Below are 18,073 nucleotides of genomic sequence, written 5' to 3'. Positions count from 1 at the left end.
CTTGCATGGACGGGATCGCCTACAGAAGGGAACAAAACAAACATCGCATCGCATCTTCGATTGGATCAATGCAACCTTGCATTAATTCCATGCTCGATAGCCTTCGAGGTTCAGCGTTGGTTGTTTACGTTCGTCCAGTTCATTCACCTTGCAGATTGCTTTGTGACGTTTCTAAGGGAATCATTCAAGGAATGGTCACTCCGCAGTTGACCTCGAACTTCCTGCTGCAGTAGGATGGAGTCATGGTCAATAGTGAAAGAGATATCGCAAGAAATGCATGCAGCAATCATCATTTTCTTCTCAATTCTGCCTTGCTGCGCTGACTGACTGAACCGTCCAGGCGGGTTACTAAAAAACAGGGACTTACAGCAGTCCAGACGAAATTATTAGTCCACTCTTACTTGATACATACACTAAGAGTGGTCTAATATTTATATCAATCACTAAATCAGTACCGGTCTTTATGCAGCCCACCTGCCGTCTCCTCATGCAGCCGAGCCTGAAATATCCTCTCCCCCTCCTCTTTCCTCTTCCTTCATCGCTCACACCCTCACGCTGTAGTGCGTCCTTGAACAGTCTGGTCGAAAAATAGCGACTCAAAGCAGACCAGGCGAATGTTTACGCCTCTTTGGGGTAGGTATTTATTAGGGTCCATTTTCTTCCACGCCCTCCCAAGCTGATACAAGCAGTACCAATTTTGCAATGTCCGGGCTCGAAGGTCTTGGCATTGCGGCCAGCGTTATCGCAGTGGTTGACATCTCCCTCAAGGTCATTTCATCGTGTTCCAAATACGCCCAAGAAGTCAAAAGCTCGAAAGATGGCCGCGCCCGGCTCCTACAGGCTGTCACGGCGCTATATCTAGAGTCCGACAAGGTCCGCGATCTTCTGCTTTCCACAAAAGGGTCCAAGCTGCGGGCTTCTCGACAACTTTACAGTGAGATAGGAAGCAGCGAGATCCAACTATGCGAACTAGAAAAACAGCTTTCACAAAGCCGTTCAAGCCTTAAATGGCCTCTACGAAAAGAAAAGCTCGAGAGCGCCATCTATTGCATTGAGAAGTCCACCAAGACTATGGTAGACATGCTTCAGATCGATATGGCGTAAGTTACGCTCTTTTATAAAGTTAGATCACACTTAGTGTTTATATAGCCTAAGAGTGGTCTAATTGTTTCGTCGCGACTTCTTCAAGTCCCTATTTTTTGCTACTCACCTAGCCTCCAAGCTTGAGAGCACAAGAGTATATAACATAAGACATCTAGTCTAAACACCACAACATGACCTACTAGGTTCGACTCTTGTGCTTCCAGCGGCCCATCTTTCTGGTCTTCCGACGTCCACAACGGATCGTACAACAAGACAACTCGACTCATACGAGGCAGCACCTAATATAGAGAACTTACTGACGTTGTACATTAAAGTGATCTTCTCGTCACCATAGACGATAGAGCTGAGGCTGAAGAGCAAAGAGCGACCATTGATCAGCTGCCATATGTCGGTGATGCAGTCTGGGACTCGCACGCCGAAGAAAGCAACGCCACATGTCTACCAAATACTCGAGAAACTCTCCTTAAAGAGCTCAAAGACTGGATCAAGGACACGACTCAACAATCCAAAACAGTGTTCTGGCTGAACGGCATGGCGGGTACTGGCAAATCCACTATCTCACGCACACTTTCTCAGCATCTATCTCAAGATGGACAACTAGGGGCAACCTTCTTCTTCAAACGTGGAGAAGCTGATCGAGGCGGAATCTCGAAAATGGTGTCTACAATTGCACGTCAACTTGCAATGAACCAACCCGAGTTAAGGCCTAATATCCAAGCGGCCATCCAGGGTGACCCTACTGTTACCAGCAAATCGGTGGCGAAGCAATTTAATACGCTCATTTTGGACCCTTTAAGGAAGAGCTCAAGCAGGTTTTCAAGCGAAAGGTTCATCACAATCGTGATCGATGCATTGGACGAATGCGAATCAGAGACAGACATTAGGCTCATCGTAAGTATGTTCTCTACTACCAAGACGATACAATGCCCCCGACTCAGAGTCTTTATCACGAGCCGTCCAGACCTCCCCGTTCGACTTGGGTTTCAAGACGTCAAAGGGTCTTATCAGGACTTGATTCTTCATGATGTATCTGCCTCAGTCATCAAGCAGGATATACTTACTTTTTTTCATCACAAAATGAAACTGATCCGGGACGATTGGAATGCTTCCGTTGGAGAGAAGCGGAAGTTGCCACAAGACTGGCCTGGAAGCGAGTGTATCCGGTCACTCACGGACAAGGCGGTCCCTCTTTTCATCTTTGCTGCAACTGCATGTCGTTTTATCAGCGAGCGCCAACTGGGCAGCCCTGAGAAACAATTACACAGATTTCTTGAATATCAGACAGATGGCACTGCAGCACACCTGGACTTTACCTACAGGCCAGTCTTGGCGCAATTATTTAGCTCCAACTCCTCGGAAACCATCAAGCACCAAGTCATTCACGAGTTCCAACGCGTTGTCGGTACTATTGTCAACCTTTTTGATCCTTTATCGGCTTCATCACTGTCACGTCTCTTGGATGTCGACCAAGATATCGTCGACAGCAAGCTAGATCTACTTCACTCCGTCCTCGATGTTCGTTCCTCTCCAGACTTGCCTATCCGAATGCTTCACTTATCCTTTCGAGACTATCTCACGAGTCCCGAAACAAGAAAACACCAGTTCTGGATAGATGAGAAGAAGTCGGCAAGTAATTTAGCCAAAGACTGTCTCCGCGTCATGCAAACTCTGCAACCCGATATTTGTCGTTTGAAGAATCCTGGAACACACCGTTCGACATTGAAACACGAGTTCATAAACGCGTGCATGCCCCCCGAGGTCCAGTATGCGTGCTTGTATTGGGTAAACCACCAAGTAGTAGCGGGACTCGGACCTGGGGATGCTGCAAGAATCTTCGAGTTTCTGAAACAGCATCTGCTTCATTGGTTCGAAGCTATGAGCTTGCTAGGTAGAGCTTTTCAGATTTCTAGACTGATGAGAGAATTGCATTCTGTAATACCCATCGAGGTGAGAGATCCACCTGTATAATGACTGGGCCGTGGATAAACAGCTTACTTCTGGTTACAGCACACGGACGACATATCAGAGCTGATTGACTTTATTAATGACGCGATTAGATTTGTTGATATCGACATTCAGATTCTTAACTTGGCACCGTTACAGATTTATTGCTCCTTCCTGGTTCTGGCGCCAAACAACAGCATTGTCAAACAAACATTTGCAGCCAATATTCCACCTTGGTTGAGTTTACTGAGTGGACAAGAAGCCAATTGGGACTCGTGTCGACGTCTGTTAGGGAATATACATGATCCAGTAACAAATGACAACTCCATGGTATATTCACCAGACTCTAAATTATTGTGTTTCATTTCTATGAAACACCATTTGCAAGTCTGGAGCTGTGATACTGGAGAATGCATTCATGATATCGAGTCCGAAGCAGAGAACTATCGCTTCACGTATAGGCAAGCACAAATCTCGAAAGGTTCTCCAGCATCTGTTGACATTTTTAAGCCCGACAATCTCTCCCAATGGCAAATTAGTGGCCGTCGAACTTGAAGAGTTGCTGGACAACCATGTACAAAGAATATTGATATTTGACTTGATAACAGGTCAAGTCCTTTTCAAAATTCCTGATCTTAGGTCTCTCCGTGCTCTTGCCTTTTCTCAAGACTCTAAATTTATTTGGACGTGCACAGGGGATGGGAAAGTCTTTGTCTGGGATTTCTCTGCAGGAACTTGTGTTGAGGAGCTTGATTGTCCACTTAACACGACACATGACACAATATCATTCTCGTTAGATGACCCCAAGACTGTCATCATGCAGAGCTACAATAGCGCATATGTTTGTTATCTCGATAACAACAAAGTCAGTGAGGACCTCAATTTACAATGGACCACTGAAGTGCGCGTTAAAGGCCAAAACATTTCACCTGACGGAAGGCTTTTAGTCACCCCTTCATCGGATACCTCATCTTTCGACATATGGGATATTTCGAGACGCAAATTGCTATGTCAACTATCGATAGAGCAAGACAGCCTAGAGTTCATGGAATTTTCACCAGAATCAACTTTTCTGGCGACGGGTGTCGCAGATGGGCGAATTCAACTCTGGGATATGAGGGATGGTAAATGCTTTAAGACCCTGACATTGGCCGGCAATTCCTTCTTGGGGTCAATCACATTCCCCCCCGACACAAGATATCTCATCTCTACCCATGATGCCGATGATCAGATTGAAGTTTGGCTATGGGAGATCAACACGGGTACCTGTGCTATGATGAACATTGAAATCTCAGACTCATTTGGCCATTTTTTAGTTTCCCCAGACTGTAAAACGATAGCCTCGACAACATCCAATGGCAGAGTACAACTATGGGACTGGCAGAGACTCCTTGGAATACCCCGGACGACTACCTCGAAGTTAGTATCCGTTTTTGTCTCGCCTGATTTGTCTATGATAGCGTCACATTTTTGCAATGGCGAAGTTGTGGTTTGGGATACAACCACTGGAGCTACGTTGCATCATTTTTCTTGCCCTCTCGCAAATGCGGTGGGGTTCTCCCCTGGTTCGTGGCTCTTTGCGACCACGAAGACTAGAGAAACTCTCAAAGTTTGGAGCCTACATGAGCCAAATGTTGAATGGCAATTTGATCAAAAACTACAAGTCGTCCGTTTCATGTTCTCCCCAGACTCCCGAGTTATAGCCACCTTGGGGACCGAAATCAGAATATGGGTGCGAGAAAGTCGTACGTTCAGATTCAAAACTCTTTCATCGTCCCAAGACAAAGAAAGGCTTATTTGTTTCTCGCGGGACTCAAAGTTGATATCTGGATCAAGTTCTGGCAAGGTCAAGATATGGAATTGTGACACAGGTCAGCTTGTTCAAAGTCTGCCATTTACAGGTTGTTTCCCAGTCCTGTCAATACATCTACGGCCTTTGACGGTCTCGTCGTACTCGATATTTGTTGCCGTTGCTCGTGGCTTTGAAGTCTGGGATTTAGAGACGTGTTCCTGTATCTTGAAACGCCACTCAGCTGCTCCTTGCTCAGTCGTTTCATCTAGCGGCACGTTCATACTTTCACCATCAGGACAACAGCTCGAAATCTGGGACTGGTCAACTGGGGAAACGCTTGCAATGTGTCCTTTGTCACTTGAACGTGGTGAAATACTCGACTTTGTCCCAGCAAGTTCAATTGTGCGCACTACGTACGGAGATTGGGCCCTGTCATCGGAGCAATTAACGCAGATATTTGGGGTTGAACCGAAAGGTGAATGGGTTCAGTGGAAGGGTCACAACCTATTCAAGTTGCCTCCGGATCTTCAAAGTTGCAATCCTAAAGTAGCAGCTATACCAGGAGAGTCGTTAGGGTTTACTTTTGCTGTTAAATCCAGAGAGCAAGGGTTGGTCGTGTTGAGATTCTCGAACGAAGGGGGCATGTTGGATGATCTCATTTCTAGGTAACAGCAAAAAGCTTGAGGTACAAGCTTACTATACAGACAATAAAGAGCCTAAGAATAGGTTTAAGGTGGTATAAATTGACTACGGTATTTCGTCCCTTATGCATTTAGCAAGGGTTCTGCGACCGTAAGTGAGGCAGCAGCATCACTACCTCCTCGGCGTTAAGGGGCTGACTGCATAAAAGCTGACCAACAACCCGGGTCATTCCAGTCCAACTTGAGTCACCCCGAAAGTTTATACTGACGTTGGTAGGGCTGAGGTAGTATTCTTGTCTCTACGGTCTAGGCCGATGGCTCTCAGGCGGTTGTGGGACCGTTCAACCCATTCGCGCCGTTAAATCCATTCGCTCTCCAAGGTAGCGAAAAAATTGTCGATCTAGGTGATGGTAGTGAAGGTGTATCAAGCCTCGTCTGATCTTGACGATTAACCACGAGTTCGCTACTAACTTCCGACGCAAATCTGTGGGAAGGTCTCTCCAGCCAAACGTAAGGAAAGAGACGAGGAAGGCATGTAAATAACCCACGAGGAGGCAAGTCGTACCCGCCCTCCTAAGTCTTAGGGTATAAAAATAAATGGCCTAAAGGCTATGATTTTAGTAGCATAAGATGACCTACTAATTTTGTCTCTTATGTTCTCAGTGGCCAATTTTTCTGATACCCTGAGGCTTGTCTCCTTCCTTACGTTAAGCACCTAATTCCTTAGGTAGTATAAAGAACCCGTTTCTCTACCTAGGATGATCTTGGAAGATACACATCACCCTTCATTGCTATCTCGATATCAGCAAAATCATATCGTCATGGATACCTTCGGCATCTTCCACCGCAACGGCTAGAAACTCCGGTCGGACGTAGAGGACGCATTCATTTTATTGCTCAGACATGAAAAAAGGATACAAAGCCAACGCGGCTTTGCACTACATTATTTACCCCTTACCCTTGCCGACACCACGCGGTATGAAATGGAAAGATTGTACGCGACCATACTAGAAGAGGAATTGGAGAACACGATATTCGCAAACTCGCCGCCTCTGCGTTACGAAGAATGCGAGAGACCAACACGCTGGCTGATGGCAAGTACCTCTTTTGAAGGCTACCTAGTGAAAATGAGTCACTAACACGAGTAGATGCTTTGGGGCCACCAATTGCCCATCATCACAAGAGAAGGAGAGGAGGACATCCAGTCAATACTCCATGGTCTCCAGTACTGTCTCCGCACATAGGCGTTGCGAGCGTTGCAAGAGACACAGATCGGCAAGCGCTTCGTGACAACTACGTGGCCAGACGATGTCGAAATACTCTTTGACGATGATTACATTCCACCCCAATGCTACTTCCCGTTCTTGGAGAATCTGTTTTGTGCTATCAATGTATCTGGCTGGAGAGACCGCCCATTAGAGATTCGTCGGATGATAATATCGGAGGTGTGGTTGGGGGTCAAGGTCGAGCAAGGCTGGATGCACCTCGACTTGCGACGCACACCTGGACCGTTATTTCGCTATCCTAGAGCACAGAACGGCACGAATGATATGGACGGCACGAATGATACGAACGGCACGAACGATATGAACGGCACGAACGACATGAACGGCACCACGAACGCCACGAACGCCACGAATGGCATGAACGGTATGAATGGCATGAACGGTATGAACGGTATGAACGGTTCGAACGGCTCGAACAGTTCGAACAGCGTGAACGGCTCGAACAGTTCAAATAGCGTGAATGGCTCGAGCAGTTCGAATAGCGTGAATGGCTCGAACAGTCCGAATAGCGTGAATGGCTCGAACAGCCCGAATGGTTTAAACGGGACATGATGCGAGTCTTGGAGCTGGGGCATGCGGTGAAGCTGGAGAAACACCCGCCCGGAGTTCAATACTGACAGGATTCCTATCCATACAGACCATCCATACAGACCAGCAAGAGAACGGCTTGAAGGGGACATTCTTAGAGATGAGCGAGTAGAATAGAAAGGGATAGAAGAACTAGCTATACAGCGGGATAAATTTCACCTTAAAAAAAAAGTAGTCTAAGAACCCTCGTCTAAGAACCCTAGCCTAAGCGGCATAAGCTGGCCTAATAATTTCATCTCTTATGCTCCCAGCGTTCAATCTTTCTGATACCCCGAGGACTGTCCAGTTGGGTATATCATGTTGTTGTTATCGTGATACTTGATGCCGGTGACATCGTAAGAAGGATGAAAAGTGACTGGGTGACTGATTGTTGACTCAAAATCATTATTTATTCGCCATCGCTAGAACTATCTCCTACACATGCACTGTATTCATGATTCCAACTCAGAAGAGAACATCGCCTGATAGAAAACGCTTTAGAAAAAGTTGTACTCGACTTCGTAGTCCCTGCAGGAATAGTCATCAGTAGCTGGTGTACACAGATGATGTAAAGACATACCACACGATCCCAATATCTCCTTTCTTCTCCGTCACAGCCCTCACGTTCTCAACAATGTTTATTCTGCTTTCATCCCCTTGAGGCATCTAGTCCTCTCCATGGGACCGCGCCAGGTCTTTCAATCTGGGAATATCGCCCTCTATGTCTGTGGGTGACGGCTGACCATATCAGCACTTTGTTTCTGTTGCACAAAGGCTGGTACTCACTGGTCGCGAGGTTTCTGAACCCTCATCATCGGCATCGTATAATGTGGCCTGCCATGCAGTCATGTTCGGCTCAAAATGATCGTTCCATGCACCCCAGTCTATGTTAATCCCTTCAAAGGTCTGTACCTGTGGTATTGCGCCCATTTCGGCATCTTCCATAATAACCTCGGCGTTTGGGTCGACATAGTTGAGTAGTTCAATGGTATGATCAGAGTCCACTATGGGGCTTTCGTTGTCGCTATCGAGCATGTCGTGATCTTGCGGTTCGTTGTTGAACATGTTGGGAAGCGAGTGTGGGTAACTGTATTAACGTGCGGTATAGCTGTTGTGAATTGTAGCATGATGAAAGAGAAGAAATGGATGCAGTCGTTGGAAAGCTCAGCATTATCATCTAGCAAAGACATGATGTAAAGGAAGGAGCGACATCCCAAGCGAAAACATGCTATGGGCGGAACTCGTCCATTGAACCTTTGTTTCAGCTGCTGTTCGAGACCCGTCGTCTCACCATTTGATCAGCGCTGCTACCCGTGGATAGCAGATTCTAGACTTGGCTAGTAGGTATGGGAGACCCGAGCAGTCGGTAGACAGGCTGTCAAGTGGAACGGGACGTCGATCACTAGCTGTCTTTCCATCAACACCAAGAATGCGACAGACTCGGTATTTGGTCGGGCATGAATAACCTCATCTAGTATCAGTGAATCAAGTGTATTCACTCCATACACGCGGAATATTAATTCAGTGCAGAGTGCAGTCTGCAGCCATCACGGCGCTTATCTACAATTCACTCCAAGCTGATCTTCACATGCCCAGCGTTAATCGCGGAAGCGCACAACATATTGCAACGCACTTCAATAAATGCAACATCCTAGATCGCCATAAATATCTTCACCGAGAAAATAAAAAACGCATTATACCAGAACAAGCTTTTATTAACATAAACGTGCCAACGCAAAAACACAAGCGATCTTCAAACCGACCCCGCACACAGCCACGGGCGACTCAGAGCATACGGAGGCAGTCCGTCAAACAAAAGAGCGACATCACGTTATACGAACCTATCAAATGAACAGACATGTATTCCGGAATCGTTCTCTTGCAGCTACGTTTTACTTTGGATCGACCATCATGAGGCTTTTGTTCTGGTGGTGACATTCGACGACGTCATAACCTGCATGGGATTGTTCAAAACCTGACTCGGATTCTGATCGAGATGAAACGTCGAATTCTTGTAATTATGCACTTGTTGCACGTGGCTTTTCGGCAGAGTTGCGTGACCTCATGGTGTGTGGATCATATGCCAGAGAGGGCATGATGCGAACTGTCAAGTACTGCAACGTTAGATGTATGACACTTTGGAGCATGTACCGACAACCACTGCTAACTGCAGACATTCACATTACCATTCATTCACATGGGGAAAACAAATTGTAGTGTTAAACTTATGGTATTTCTGCCATTCAGTGTGGGTGCTATGCTACCTCTAGGCGGTCCTTCATCACCGCCATCCCAATCATTACCCTCCGATATCTTCCAGAGAAGAAACAAGAAGAGTAGCCACTTAAGATAATTCCCGTTATCCATTTCCATTTCCCTTGTTTTTTTCGAGTGCAAAGCTGGCCTCTGGCCTAAGCACCGAAAAAGTAACCGATCCAACATGGGGTATCCCGAATGCATGCGCAGAGTTATAAGACAAAAACAAGTACAAGAATAATGATAAAATACAACGCCGATTGGGCAAGCAAGGTGTTCTCGTTTCCTTGATGCGCCAGTGTGAAAGGAGGTCTAAAATGCAAAATTTCCCACTTCTCTGTTGAGGGGAAAGGCCCTGAAATGCTAGTGTGCTGAATGCTGGAGGTTTGGTCGTGAAAGCATGCCGGGGAGGTGAGAAGAGCGAAAGAGGTTGTACAGGTCGTTGGCAGAGCGAGAGGTGTTTGTGGCAATGCGTGGCGTGGGAAAAAGTAGTGGGAAGAAATCTGGAGTGTTCTATAGTCGTTTCGTGTGTGGACGTGTCGAGAGTTTGATGGTGATGGCAAGAGTCAAAAGGTAGTAGTAGGTAATAGGCGAGAGTCAAGATGTTTGCGGCGGTGAGGTTGTTTGTGGGGTTTGTTCTAAGGGGGTATCATGGTTTGTGTGTGTCGATGACCGCTTTCTTGATCTCTGCTTGTTGCAGCGCATTTACTTCTTGTGCGACTTGCTAGAGCGAGAGTAGTTTCTTCGCACGCGCTCTCGACCGCGGCGCTCTTCCTCGTCGCTGCTGTTGCTGCCGCTGCTGTGACGGCGACGATCCTCCTCGTACCAAGCGCTCAGCGACTTTCCGCCAAAGGTGAGATCCTCATCCTCGATGATGGTGGGCTGGACCCAGGCGTAAGCTGAAGGGTCGACTTCGCGGGGGACGTAGTAGTAGTAAGTTTCGGTTGTGTGAGACATGATGACTTTTGTTTGTGTTGAAGAAAGAAAAGAAGAGGTTCGTTTTTTCTTGTTTGCACGGAAAAGTCGGGATATTTATTTGTTGTTGTGGAAGAAACTTTGTTGTTATTTTTTGCTGGGGAGGAATGGACACGCCCCAGTAAACAAAGAAGGTGGCACTTCTACACAAAGGGATAGACGGTGTGAGTGTGTGTTATTTGTTGTTACTGCGTCAAGCAATAATAAAAGAGGTCCTGCTCAAAAAGATGTATTGGAAAAACGCTGTGACGGGTTATCTCGAGAATGGTTGTATTGTATTGAGTATATAAAATGATTCAAGAAGGAAGAAGAGAGAGAAGCTCCAGGAAGGTGATTTCGGGGGGGAAGGCTGATGGATATAGACACTGGCAGAGGCTGTGGGGGGAGTGTAATTAACTGGAGCCTCAGGTGAATCAAGGTGGAGGTGTGGCGGGTCTCGGCTGGAGGGGGCGTGGCAAGAAGGACGACGCTGGTCGTTACAGAGCTGAGAGCTTGAGCCGCACTGTGGTCGTCACTGAAGAAGTTGATTTCTTCAGAAGGTGTCTAAGGGTCATTCAATCCCCTATCCACAGTGGCAATTCACCTCCAAAGACCAAACAAGGCATCCCGACTCGGCCGCACGGTGGAAGAGAAGACACAGCGACGGACAGCTTTGGGGGTGGGTTTAGCCAAGAAACCGGAATCTCGAACGAGACTCCTTTTTTTTTTAAATTTTGAGGCCTGGACCTCCGAACTGACATGACAGGGTATCCATTCATTCCTACAGCGTATTTTGCGGGGATGAGCGAGGGCCTGGGATAACGAATGCCCTAGAACCATAACCAGCATTCCACTGTATAAATGATAAAAAGACACAGAAAGAGAAAAAAAAGGAAGCTATTCGGGGGTGCCGAACGTCGGCCAATCTGTTGTTGAATCGTGAGGGAATTGTTGCTGTTCATTTGTTGACTCATTCTTTTTTGTCGCTCACACCATACAACACACACACACTCCCATGTGGTTAAAACTTTGACGGAGGAACATTTCGGGTTGTCGTTTTTTGTGTTGGGGGGTTGAATCCGACGTGTTGGAGTCAAGATGGATGGACGGTCTTGATCATGACTGGAGGAACTGAATGCATCTGTAGACTAATTTGAGCCCTTTTTTTTGTTTCTGTTTCTTCTTTTCTTCCTTTTCAGAGTCAAGGGCGACGATCAAAAGGGATGAGCCATAATTAAATTTTTATCGGGTGAATTATTTCGTGTCATGCCCGTAATCGTAAATCATGTCTTATTTTTTGTTTCGTGGCGGAGAATAATACGGGTTGTCTTTTGTTAGATACGAGTTGATTAATTCAAAAGAGGTAAGACAAAGACAAACAGACAAACACACATCATTAAAAGCGCATTGTTGGGGGGCATCAAAAAACCTTGGCTGTGTTTATTAAGTGGAATAATAATAAAACATGTCTTGATGGGTTGGCATGTCACGTAAGTGCTGTTAGACATTTGTGACGATCATGTCATGGAAGAACAAACAGACACACAGTAGGTGACAAGCATGCAGTGGGCCACGGATCCGCCTCGGTCAAGTAAAAAAGGTGAACTGATCGATTCATCGTCAATTACACGATGCTAGGGAACTCGCCGAAAAGATGCTAATAATAACGAAGATAACGAAAAAAGTGAGGCTGGATCTCTCTTTTCCCCCTTATCTAAAGCTCGGGCCCTTCCATGAGCCATGAGTCGATGGTACGATTACCTCGTGGGATTGTTCTGGGCTTATATATCTTTCCCCGTTTGTGTCGCATTTTGACATAAAGATGGGTGAGATGGGTGAGATGGGACACACTAAACACTGTGCATGCAAAAAAGAGGCATTTGCGATATTCCATTTTGTGGTTCAAAATGGATGGGATGTTGCCTAGCAGGGCAGACTCAGCCCAGCCCAGCCCAAGCCATCCCGGCGGTACTATTACCGCCTTGCGTGAGACTATTGAACAAATGAGCATCCGAATACGTAGGTAGGCAGCAGGCCTCAGTCTCTCTTTTTGTCTCTCTTGGCGGTATATGTCTTCTGGTATCTTTGTTTTGCAGAGAACAAAACCGCCACGCTGGCCAAGCCAGACTTCACCACGTATTAGACGCATTGGTGATGCAGATGGGGCCTGATTGCGGGGAAGCAGGCATTCACAGACGCAAGGCAAGGCAGTGGAGGAGGCTCCGCGGGTCCTGGGGCCTGGGAGCCTGGCCTTGTTGAGTGTGAGAAAATGGATATCTGACAGGGGGAGAGAGGGGGGGGGAGTGTGGAGTGTGGATAAGTTGTGGGATGTACAGTGCAGCTTGGTCTGTCAAGAGCTTGCTTGCATTGACAAGTTCCCAATCGAGTTACCTGTTCGAGCCGAAGCTATCTACACATGCGAACCATTTCCCCGCACAGAGTAATGATAAGATACGATGGGGATGCTGACACTCCAAAGATACCCGATGGACGCGTAAAAAAGACCACATGGCGAAAAGGACAAAGGGGCGGTACAGGTTGAGAGAACAGGTTTGTGTCCATCTGCTGACTGCACCGCTGACGATGACTACCTCCAACGGGAACGGCAACGACGGACGGTGCGGTACGAGCATATTGCCGCAATTGTCAATTATTGTATTATGCGCAGCTGACGGCAGCAGGCGGGCTGAGTATCATTGTATTGCGTTGTGATTGTTTCTCAGATAGGAACTATTTGCGCCGCCGCAAGCGCTCTGGACCCTGATCTTCGCCGAACAGGATGGATGCACATCTTTTCGTGCAAACAGTACGAGATAACAGCAACTCACATCATCGTGGGGGAAAACTGTGAGGCTCGAAGATCATATCACCTGCATTTCGTTCTTGACACACACAAGATGGATATCTGAGACAGGTGGGCTAGGTTAGTCGTTGATCTAAACCCCATGATTTGACAAGCGCGCATGTGCCTCGATTTTGATGCCTGGGAAGGCAGCCAAGCAAGTAACTCCAGTATCAGGATGGGAAAAGGCGGGGGAGAAAACACAAAAAGTAAGCTGCGGGTGGTTGGGGTTGGGGTTACTTTGCGATGAAGATGGGTTCGTCACATGCTGAAACCCGCCAGTCACGATAAGTGTTTATTTCAGCCTGGAGAGATGGTTTACTAGAGCTTCACGCCACACGGAGCATTGTAGTGAAACGGTGAAAGAAGCGGTGATGCATTAAACAATAGAATTGTCGGAGATATTAAAGAAACAGAGTTTGGCATGATTCAATGGTGATTGTTTAGATCCAAAAGATTACAGTAGATAAAGCCGAGGCTTTAAACTGTGCGGCTGTAAGGCCTTCTGTAAAGGGGAATCTGGGGTCAGGTCAGCTTACAGGGGTTCCCAATCAGCCTTTCCGCGGGAACCTCTCCTCTAGCCTGTGTCAACCCTGGAAATGGAAATGGACCATTCATGGGGGGAGCGTACCGAAAATCCCGGAGCCGCTCCTTAAACGTAAGCTTTAGGAACTCTTTCCGGGGTGCTGGACCTAGAGAGTCCTATTCCTGGTGTGCAATGCCTACCTAGGTATGGAGTAAAAGACCTAGAGTCAGCTCGTAAAGAAAGAGCCTCGACTGTAACGGCTGAAGGATTATTGAAAAGTTTATTCCAAGACATACCAAGACTATCGATATGATCTGACAAGGGCTGAAACTAGCACCATGGGAGTTACCGAGAGAAAACAAACTTGTCAAACTTTTTCCCTCTTGTCTTTTAGCTTGACTCGTTCTGTAAAAAAGGGGACGATTATCAGAATTTTCATTAAAACAATTGGAGTTTGTCCGCCACCAAGTTGAGTCAGTCTGTACAGTACAGTGTGCGATTACCCCGTACTTTTGTCTGAATGAATCGCTTTTTTCGTTCGTTACACCCCCTTTTTCTTGGCATACAGTAGTAGCCTTGTGTGTGCTCTCTCTCGCGTCAGCCACGAGGCATGTCAAGAGATTGACCATGTCGCGACACCGCCATGATGTGCTGTCTGTTGTTATACTGTTTGCTCACCGACTCTGACTCTGCCAGCAACCCTCTTGTTTTTATTGTAACTTAATCTGATTCATTTATAGGACTAATGACTCTCTTTGTTATCATCGGCAATTGAAACGACGCCCCCCGCGAAAAAAAGAATGCCAAGCGCCGAAACGACAATCCTTTGTTCCTCTTCCCCCGCTCCGGCTTCGGCCCGGCTTTTGTTTTGTGTGGGTTGGTTCTCTGCCTCCCGTTATCCGGCCGGTTTGTGTAAAGGAAAAATCTTTCTTTGAACTACCAACTCGGACCGGGACTGAACTCCTCAGTTAATCGCACAGTGATGGAATAGAATTCTGGGGAAAAAGTAGGCGAGAAACGGGGCTAGCTGCAGAGCCGTTTTGACTGTTTGAACGGAATGTTCCTGTGCCTGTCTGTCTGTCTACTACCCACAAAATTTGACAACGGGCAGTCTTGTCTGTGGGTTGCAAGGCTAAGAAACAAAGCGCTGCAAGGCGTCAAGTCTTGTCATTTATTTTTCATTGGTTCTGTAGAGTTGATTGGTTCTGGGGGGCATGCATGTCAGGGCAAAAAGGTTTCGCCTCTTTGACGACGTCACAAAGGCATCAACGGTTTATATTTTTACGTCTAAAGATCCACTATTTTGTGTTTCTGTTATCGATCGATCACCGTCATCAAAGAGAGACAAAAGAGCAGAACAAAAAAGAAAGAATCGGTAAAACAATAACCGGTTTTGACTGGGCGCGGCGGGATACTCCCGTTCCGGGATTAACGGTTCGACTGTCAAAAAAACCTGCCCCTCCATTATGATGTCATGTTGCCCTGGATCAATCTCGCAATCGGTTCCGAGATCTTGGATTCTTTAGAAGAGATGGGGGGTGTGCACATGTCTGAATGGTTCTAGACTTGCTTGCTCTGCATCGATTTCTCTTTAATGATGCTGCAGTATCGATTGAGACCAACATTGTATCTTGAGGGCTTGGCGGGCTTACACAACGACGTAATTGTGTTGTAGACGAGTTGTATCATGCAGGCATTGGAAACCATTGCAAGAGTTTTTGCTTGCTTACATTGCCACGAAGGATGTTTCGGTCCGGGGCTCAGAGATTTCTCCTCAACTTTTTGAGATGTTGATCGGCGTGGGTTGAGCCCTGTAGATAAAGATGATCGACGGTGAGCGTTGCTGAGCTGAGCTGAGAGTAGGTGATCTACAGGTATAAGCCTACTAAGGAGAAGGAATTGACAATCGGGGGTTCAATTGACGTGGTGCATGTATGTCAGGACAAGGGACGTTCGGATAAGTGTGTCATGTCGCTGATCCGCTATGGGGCAGTGATGATGCGATGTCTAGACGATGGAGTAGTCAATCTCATTTCTACAGCGCACTACTCTGTAGTCAAATTATAGACCATTAATCTACTCCCGTTCCAATTCAGGTACTGACTGCATTATCGTCACTCCAGACCTGGAGGTTTCGGGAAATTACCAACGCGAAGTCAGGTGACGCGAATCCCCCACCACGTAATTGATTCACTGTAGAGTACTACGGACCGACCAAAGAATTAAACTTGAAGCGATGTGACATGATGCTCTACCTCGCCTCATCTCAGCCTCACCGCAGAGAGGTACGCGACATTGACAAACGACGTCATAATTACCGATCATTTTGAGATGCTGAACGGCACTCGCTTCCCCAGTCAAGCTGATGCACCCCTGTAACCACACTAACAACTGCCTTTCAATGTCTACCCTGGACAACCTCGCATCGGCAAGACCTCGACCGACTACGCCCGCATGGCCACGGACAAGGCGCGATAGCAAAAAATCCTGCGTGGGTGTCAGGTAGTAGCGAATGTCGGCGACTACGATACCGGGAAAGACAGAGCCGCTGACCCGTGCCTTCAATGAGCTGAGCAGAGAGAGAAGAGAGACCGGCCCAACTTGAGACGACCCTTGCCTTGCAGCCATGCGCGACGGCACCGACGTGGAGGCTCTGAGATGGTGTCCTGTGTCAGGATTGGGGAGTTGGACAAGGTTATCGTCTCCTCCATAGAGCCCAAGTCCAATACTATCGTTGGATGTCGGAGTTATGTCAATGCCTACATGGCCGTTACGAATACAATCACGAACTTATCAGAAACATCTTGTGAATTTTATCACGGCGCAACACCAGGCCCAAAGACTCCAGTACAAATCACCAGTCCCAGAGTAACCTCATCGAAGGATCATTCCACAGATCAAATAGCTCGACACCAGGACTATTCATTGACGTTGCGAATTATCTGGGTCGTCTTGAGGTGGTAGGTCAACTTGACTCCCCGAACGTATACCGTGAGGCTCTGCTGTGAAGTTTCAGAACATCGAACTGATCATTCCATACAGTATGCCCCATTGGACATGTCCTTCGAAAGTACAATTCTCTATCCCTCACGTCAACACCCTGGACTGTATATCGTGTCCTTGCGTTCGAGATTATGCTGTGCAGCACTCCGAGATGAACCATGGTGAATTGCAATAGTCTTGCCTCAGGGTATCCGAAAAATCGACCGCTATGAGCATAAGAGACAAAATTATTAAGGCAGCTTATGCCTTTTAGACTATTCTTCTTAGTCTACTTATTTCTACACCCTGCTTAGGGGGCCAACTCTTCTGCTACCCACCAGCCTTTCTATGCGTGGAAGTTTATTGGCACGGAATTTGAGGAAGCGATCCGTGTCGATGAAGCAACAAAAGGGAAACGGTTTGCAACAGAGGCTAGGGTGAGTACATCCGTGACATGGTAGTGAAGCAGCAACTAATAGGTCACAGACCGCGGTTAGATACTCATGGAATCGGTCACTTGCAGCCCCGTGCCGTATGCGATACCCAGAGAAGACGGAAACATCAACAGAACAACTGGTGATGCTAGCAAGACTTTCCAGATTGTGGTGTTGTCGTTATGCACTTCGTCAACATCCCAAGAACTCAGCCATGGTCAACAAATGCCATTGTCATCACTCTCCCCGGCTGGCAGAGCCGCCGTGCTTGCAGAGTTACCAAACGACTACTCATCCAAACAAGAAACACCACGGCAGCCTTCCAATTCGTTGGCAGTGGTGTGGTTGAATACCTGATCTCTCTTTGCGACGGAAGCTTGCTTCATGACGGAAGCCCAAGTGTTAGGCAGAAGGAAGCACTGTCAAGATTTCACCAAATCGATACTGATGCTTCAATCGGTGCGACCACGACTGTGTTGCTCTAAAGTCTGGTTTCTACCATGGCCTATCGGATCAGCCGATTTATCGCATACTTGCGATGGCTGTGCGTGCTTGTCGCGCAACTGCGGGAGAAATCTACCTTGCGTGCTTCGCCAAACACACGCACAACCACCATCAATCGCGATTCCTGCCACAGATGCCTCATCAATCCATGACAGACAACTACCAATCCAGGAGAATAGGACAAATCGTCCTCAAGATGACGCATAGGATACTGTCTTTCTCGGAGGGAAAGAAGGCCCGG

The 18,073-nt window shown here is 47.1% G+C and overlaps 5 protein-coding genes across 5 annotated transcripts; 3 read left to right on the top strand and 2 right to left on the bottom strand.

Moving 5' to 3' along the window:
• Window positions 1–702: 702 nt before the first annotated feature.
• Window positions 703–5,509, top strand: FPSE_09786 (uncharacterized protein; the record flags this gene model as incomplete). Its single annotated transcript, XM_009262903.1, has 4 exons — window positions 703–1,100; window positions 1,419–3,051; window positions 3,208–3,378; window positions 3,437–5,509. The coding sequence occupies 4 exons, from the start codon at window positions 703–705 to the stop codon at window positions 5,507–5,509; spliced, it is 4,275 nt and encodes a 1,424-aa protein (XP_009261178.1).
• Window positions 5,510–6,384: 875 nt separating this feature from the next.
• On the top strand, window positions 6,385–7,319 carry FPSE_09785 (uncharacterized protein; the record flags this gene model as incomplete). Its single annotated transcript, XM_009262902.1, has 3 exons — window positions 6,385–6,457; window positions 6,493–6,602; window positions 6,726–7,319. 3 exons carry the CDS (start codon window positions 6,385–6,387, stop codon window positions 7,317–7,319), a joined length of 777 nt encoding a protein of 258 aa, XP_009261177.1.
• A 512-nt stretch (window positions 7,320–7,831) lies between these two features.
• FPSE_09784 (uncharacterized protein) lies at window positions 7,832–8,399 on the bottom strand (the record flags this gene model as incomplete). The annotated part of the gene is made up of 3 exons (XM_009262901.1): window positions 7,832–7,862; window positions 7,915–7,961; window positions 8,121–8,399. 3 exons carry the CDS (start codon window positions 8,397–8,399, stop codon window positions 7,832–7,834), a joined length of 357 nt encoding a protein of 118 aa, XP_009261176.1.
• A 1,896-nt stretch (window positions 8,400–10,295) lies between these two features.
• FPSE_09783 (uncharacterized protein) lies at window positions 10,296–10,547 on the bottom strand (the record flags this gene model as incomplete). The annotated part of the gene is made up of 1 exon (XM_009262900.1): window positions 10,296–10,547. The coding sequence occupies one exon, from the start codon at window positions 10,545–10,547 to the stop codon at window positions 10,296–10,298; it is 252 nt and encodes an 83-aa protein (XP_009261175.1).
• Window positions 10,548–12,451: 1,904 nt separating this feature from the next.
• FPSE_09782 (uncharacterized protein) lies at window positions 12,452–12,687 on the top strand (the record flags this gene model as incomplete). The annotated part of the gene is made up of 2 exons (XM_009262899.1): window positions 12,452–12,563; window positions 12,641–12,687. 2 exons carry the CDS (start codon window positions 12,452–12,454, stop codon window positions 12,685–12,687), a joined length of 159 nt encoding a protein of 52 aa, XP_009261174.1.
• Between the last annotated feature and the right edge of the window lie 5,386 nt (window positions 12,688–18,073).

The sequence above is a fragment of the Fusarium pseudograminearum genome, chromosome 1 (assembly GCF_000303195.2).
Source record: "Fusarium pseudograminearum CS3096 chromosome 1, whole genome shotgun sequence".
NCBI lineage: Eukaryota > Fungi > Ascomycota > Sordariomycetes > Hypocreales > Nectriaceae > Fusarium > Fusarium pseudograminearum.
The sequence above is the reverse complement of the archived record's forward strand: the minus strand, read 5'-3'. Positions and strand labels throughout refer to the sequence as shown.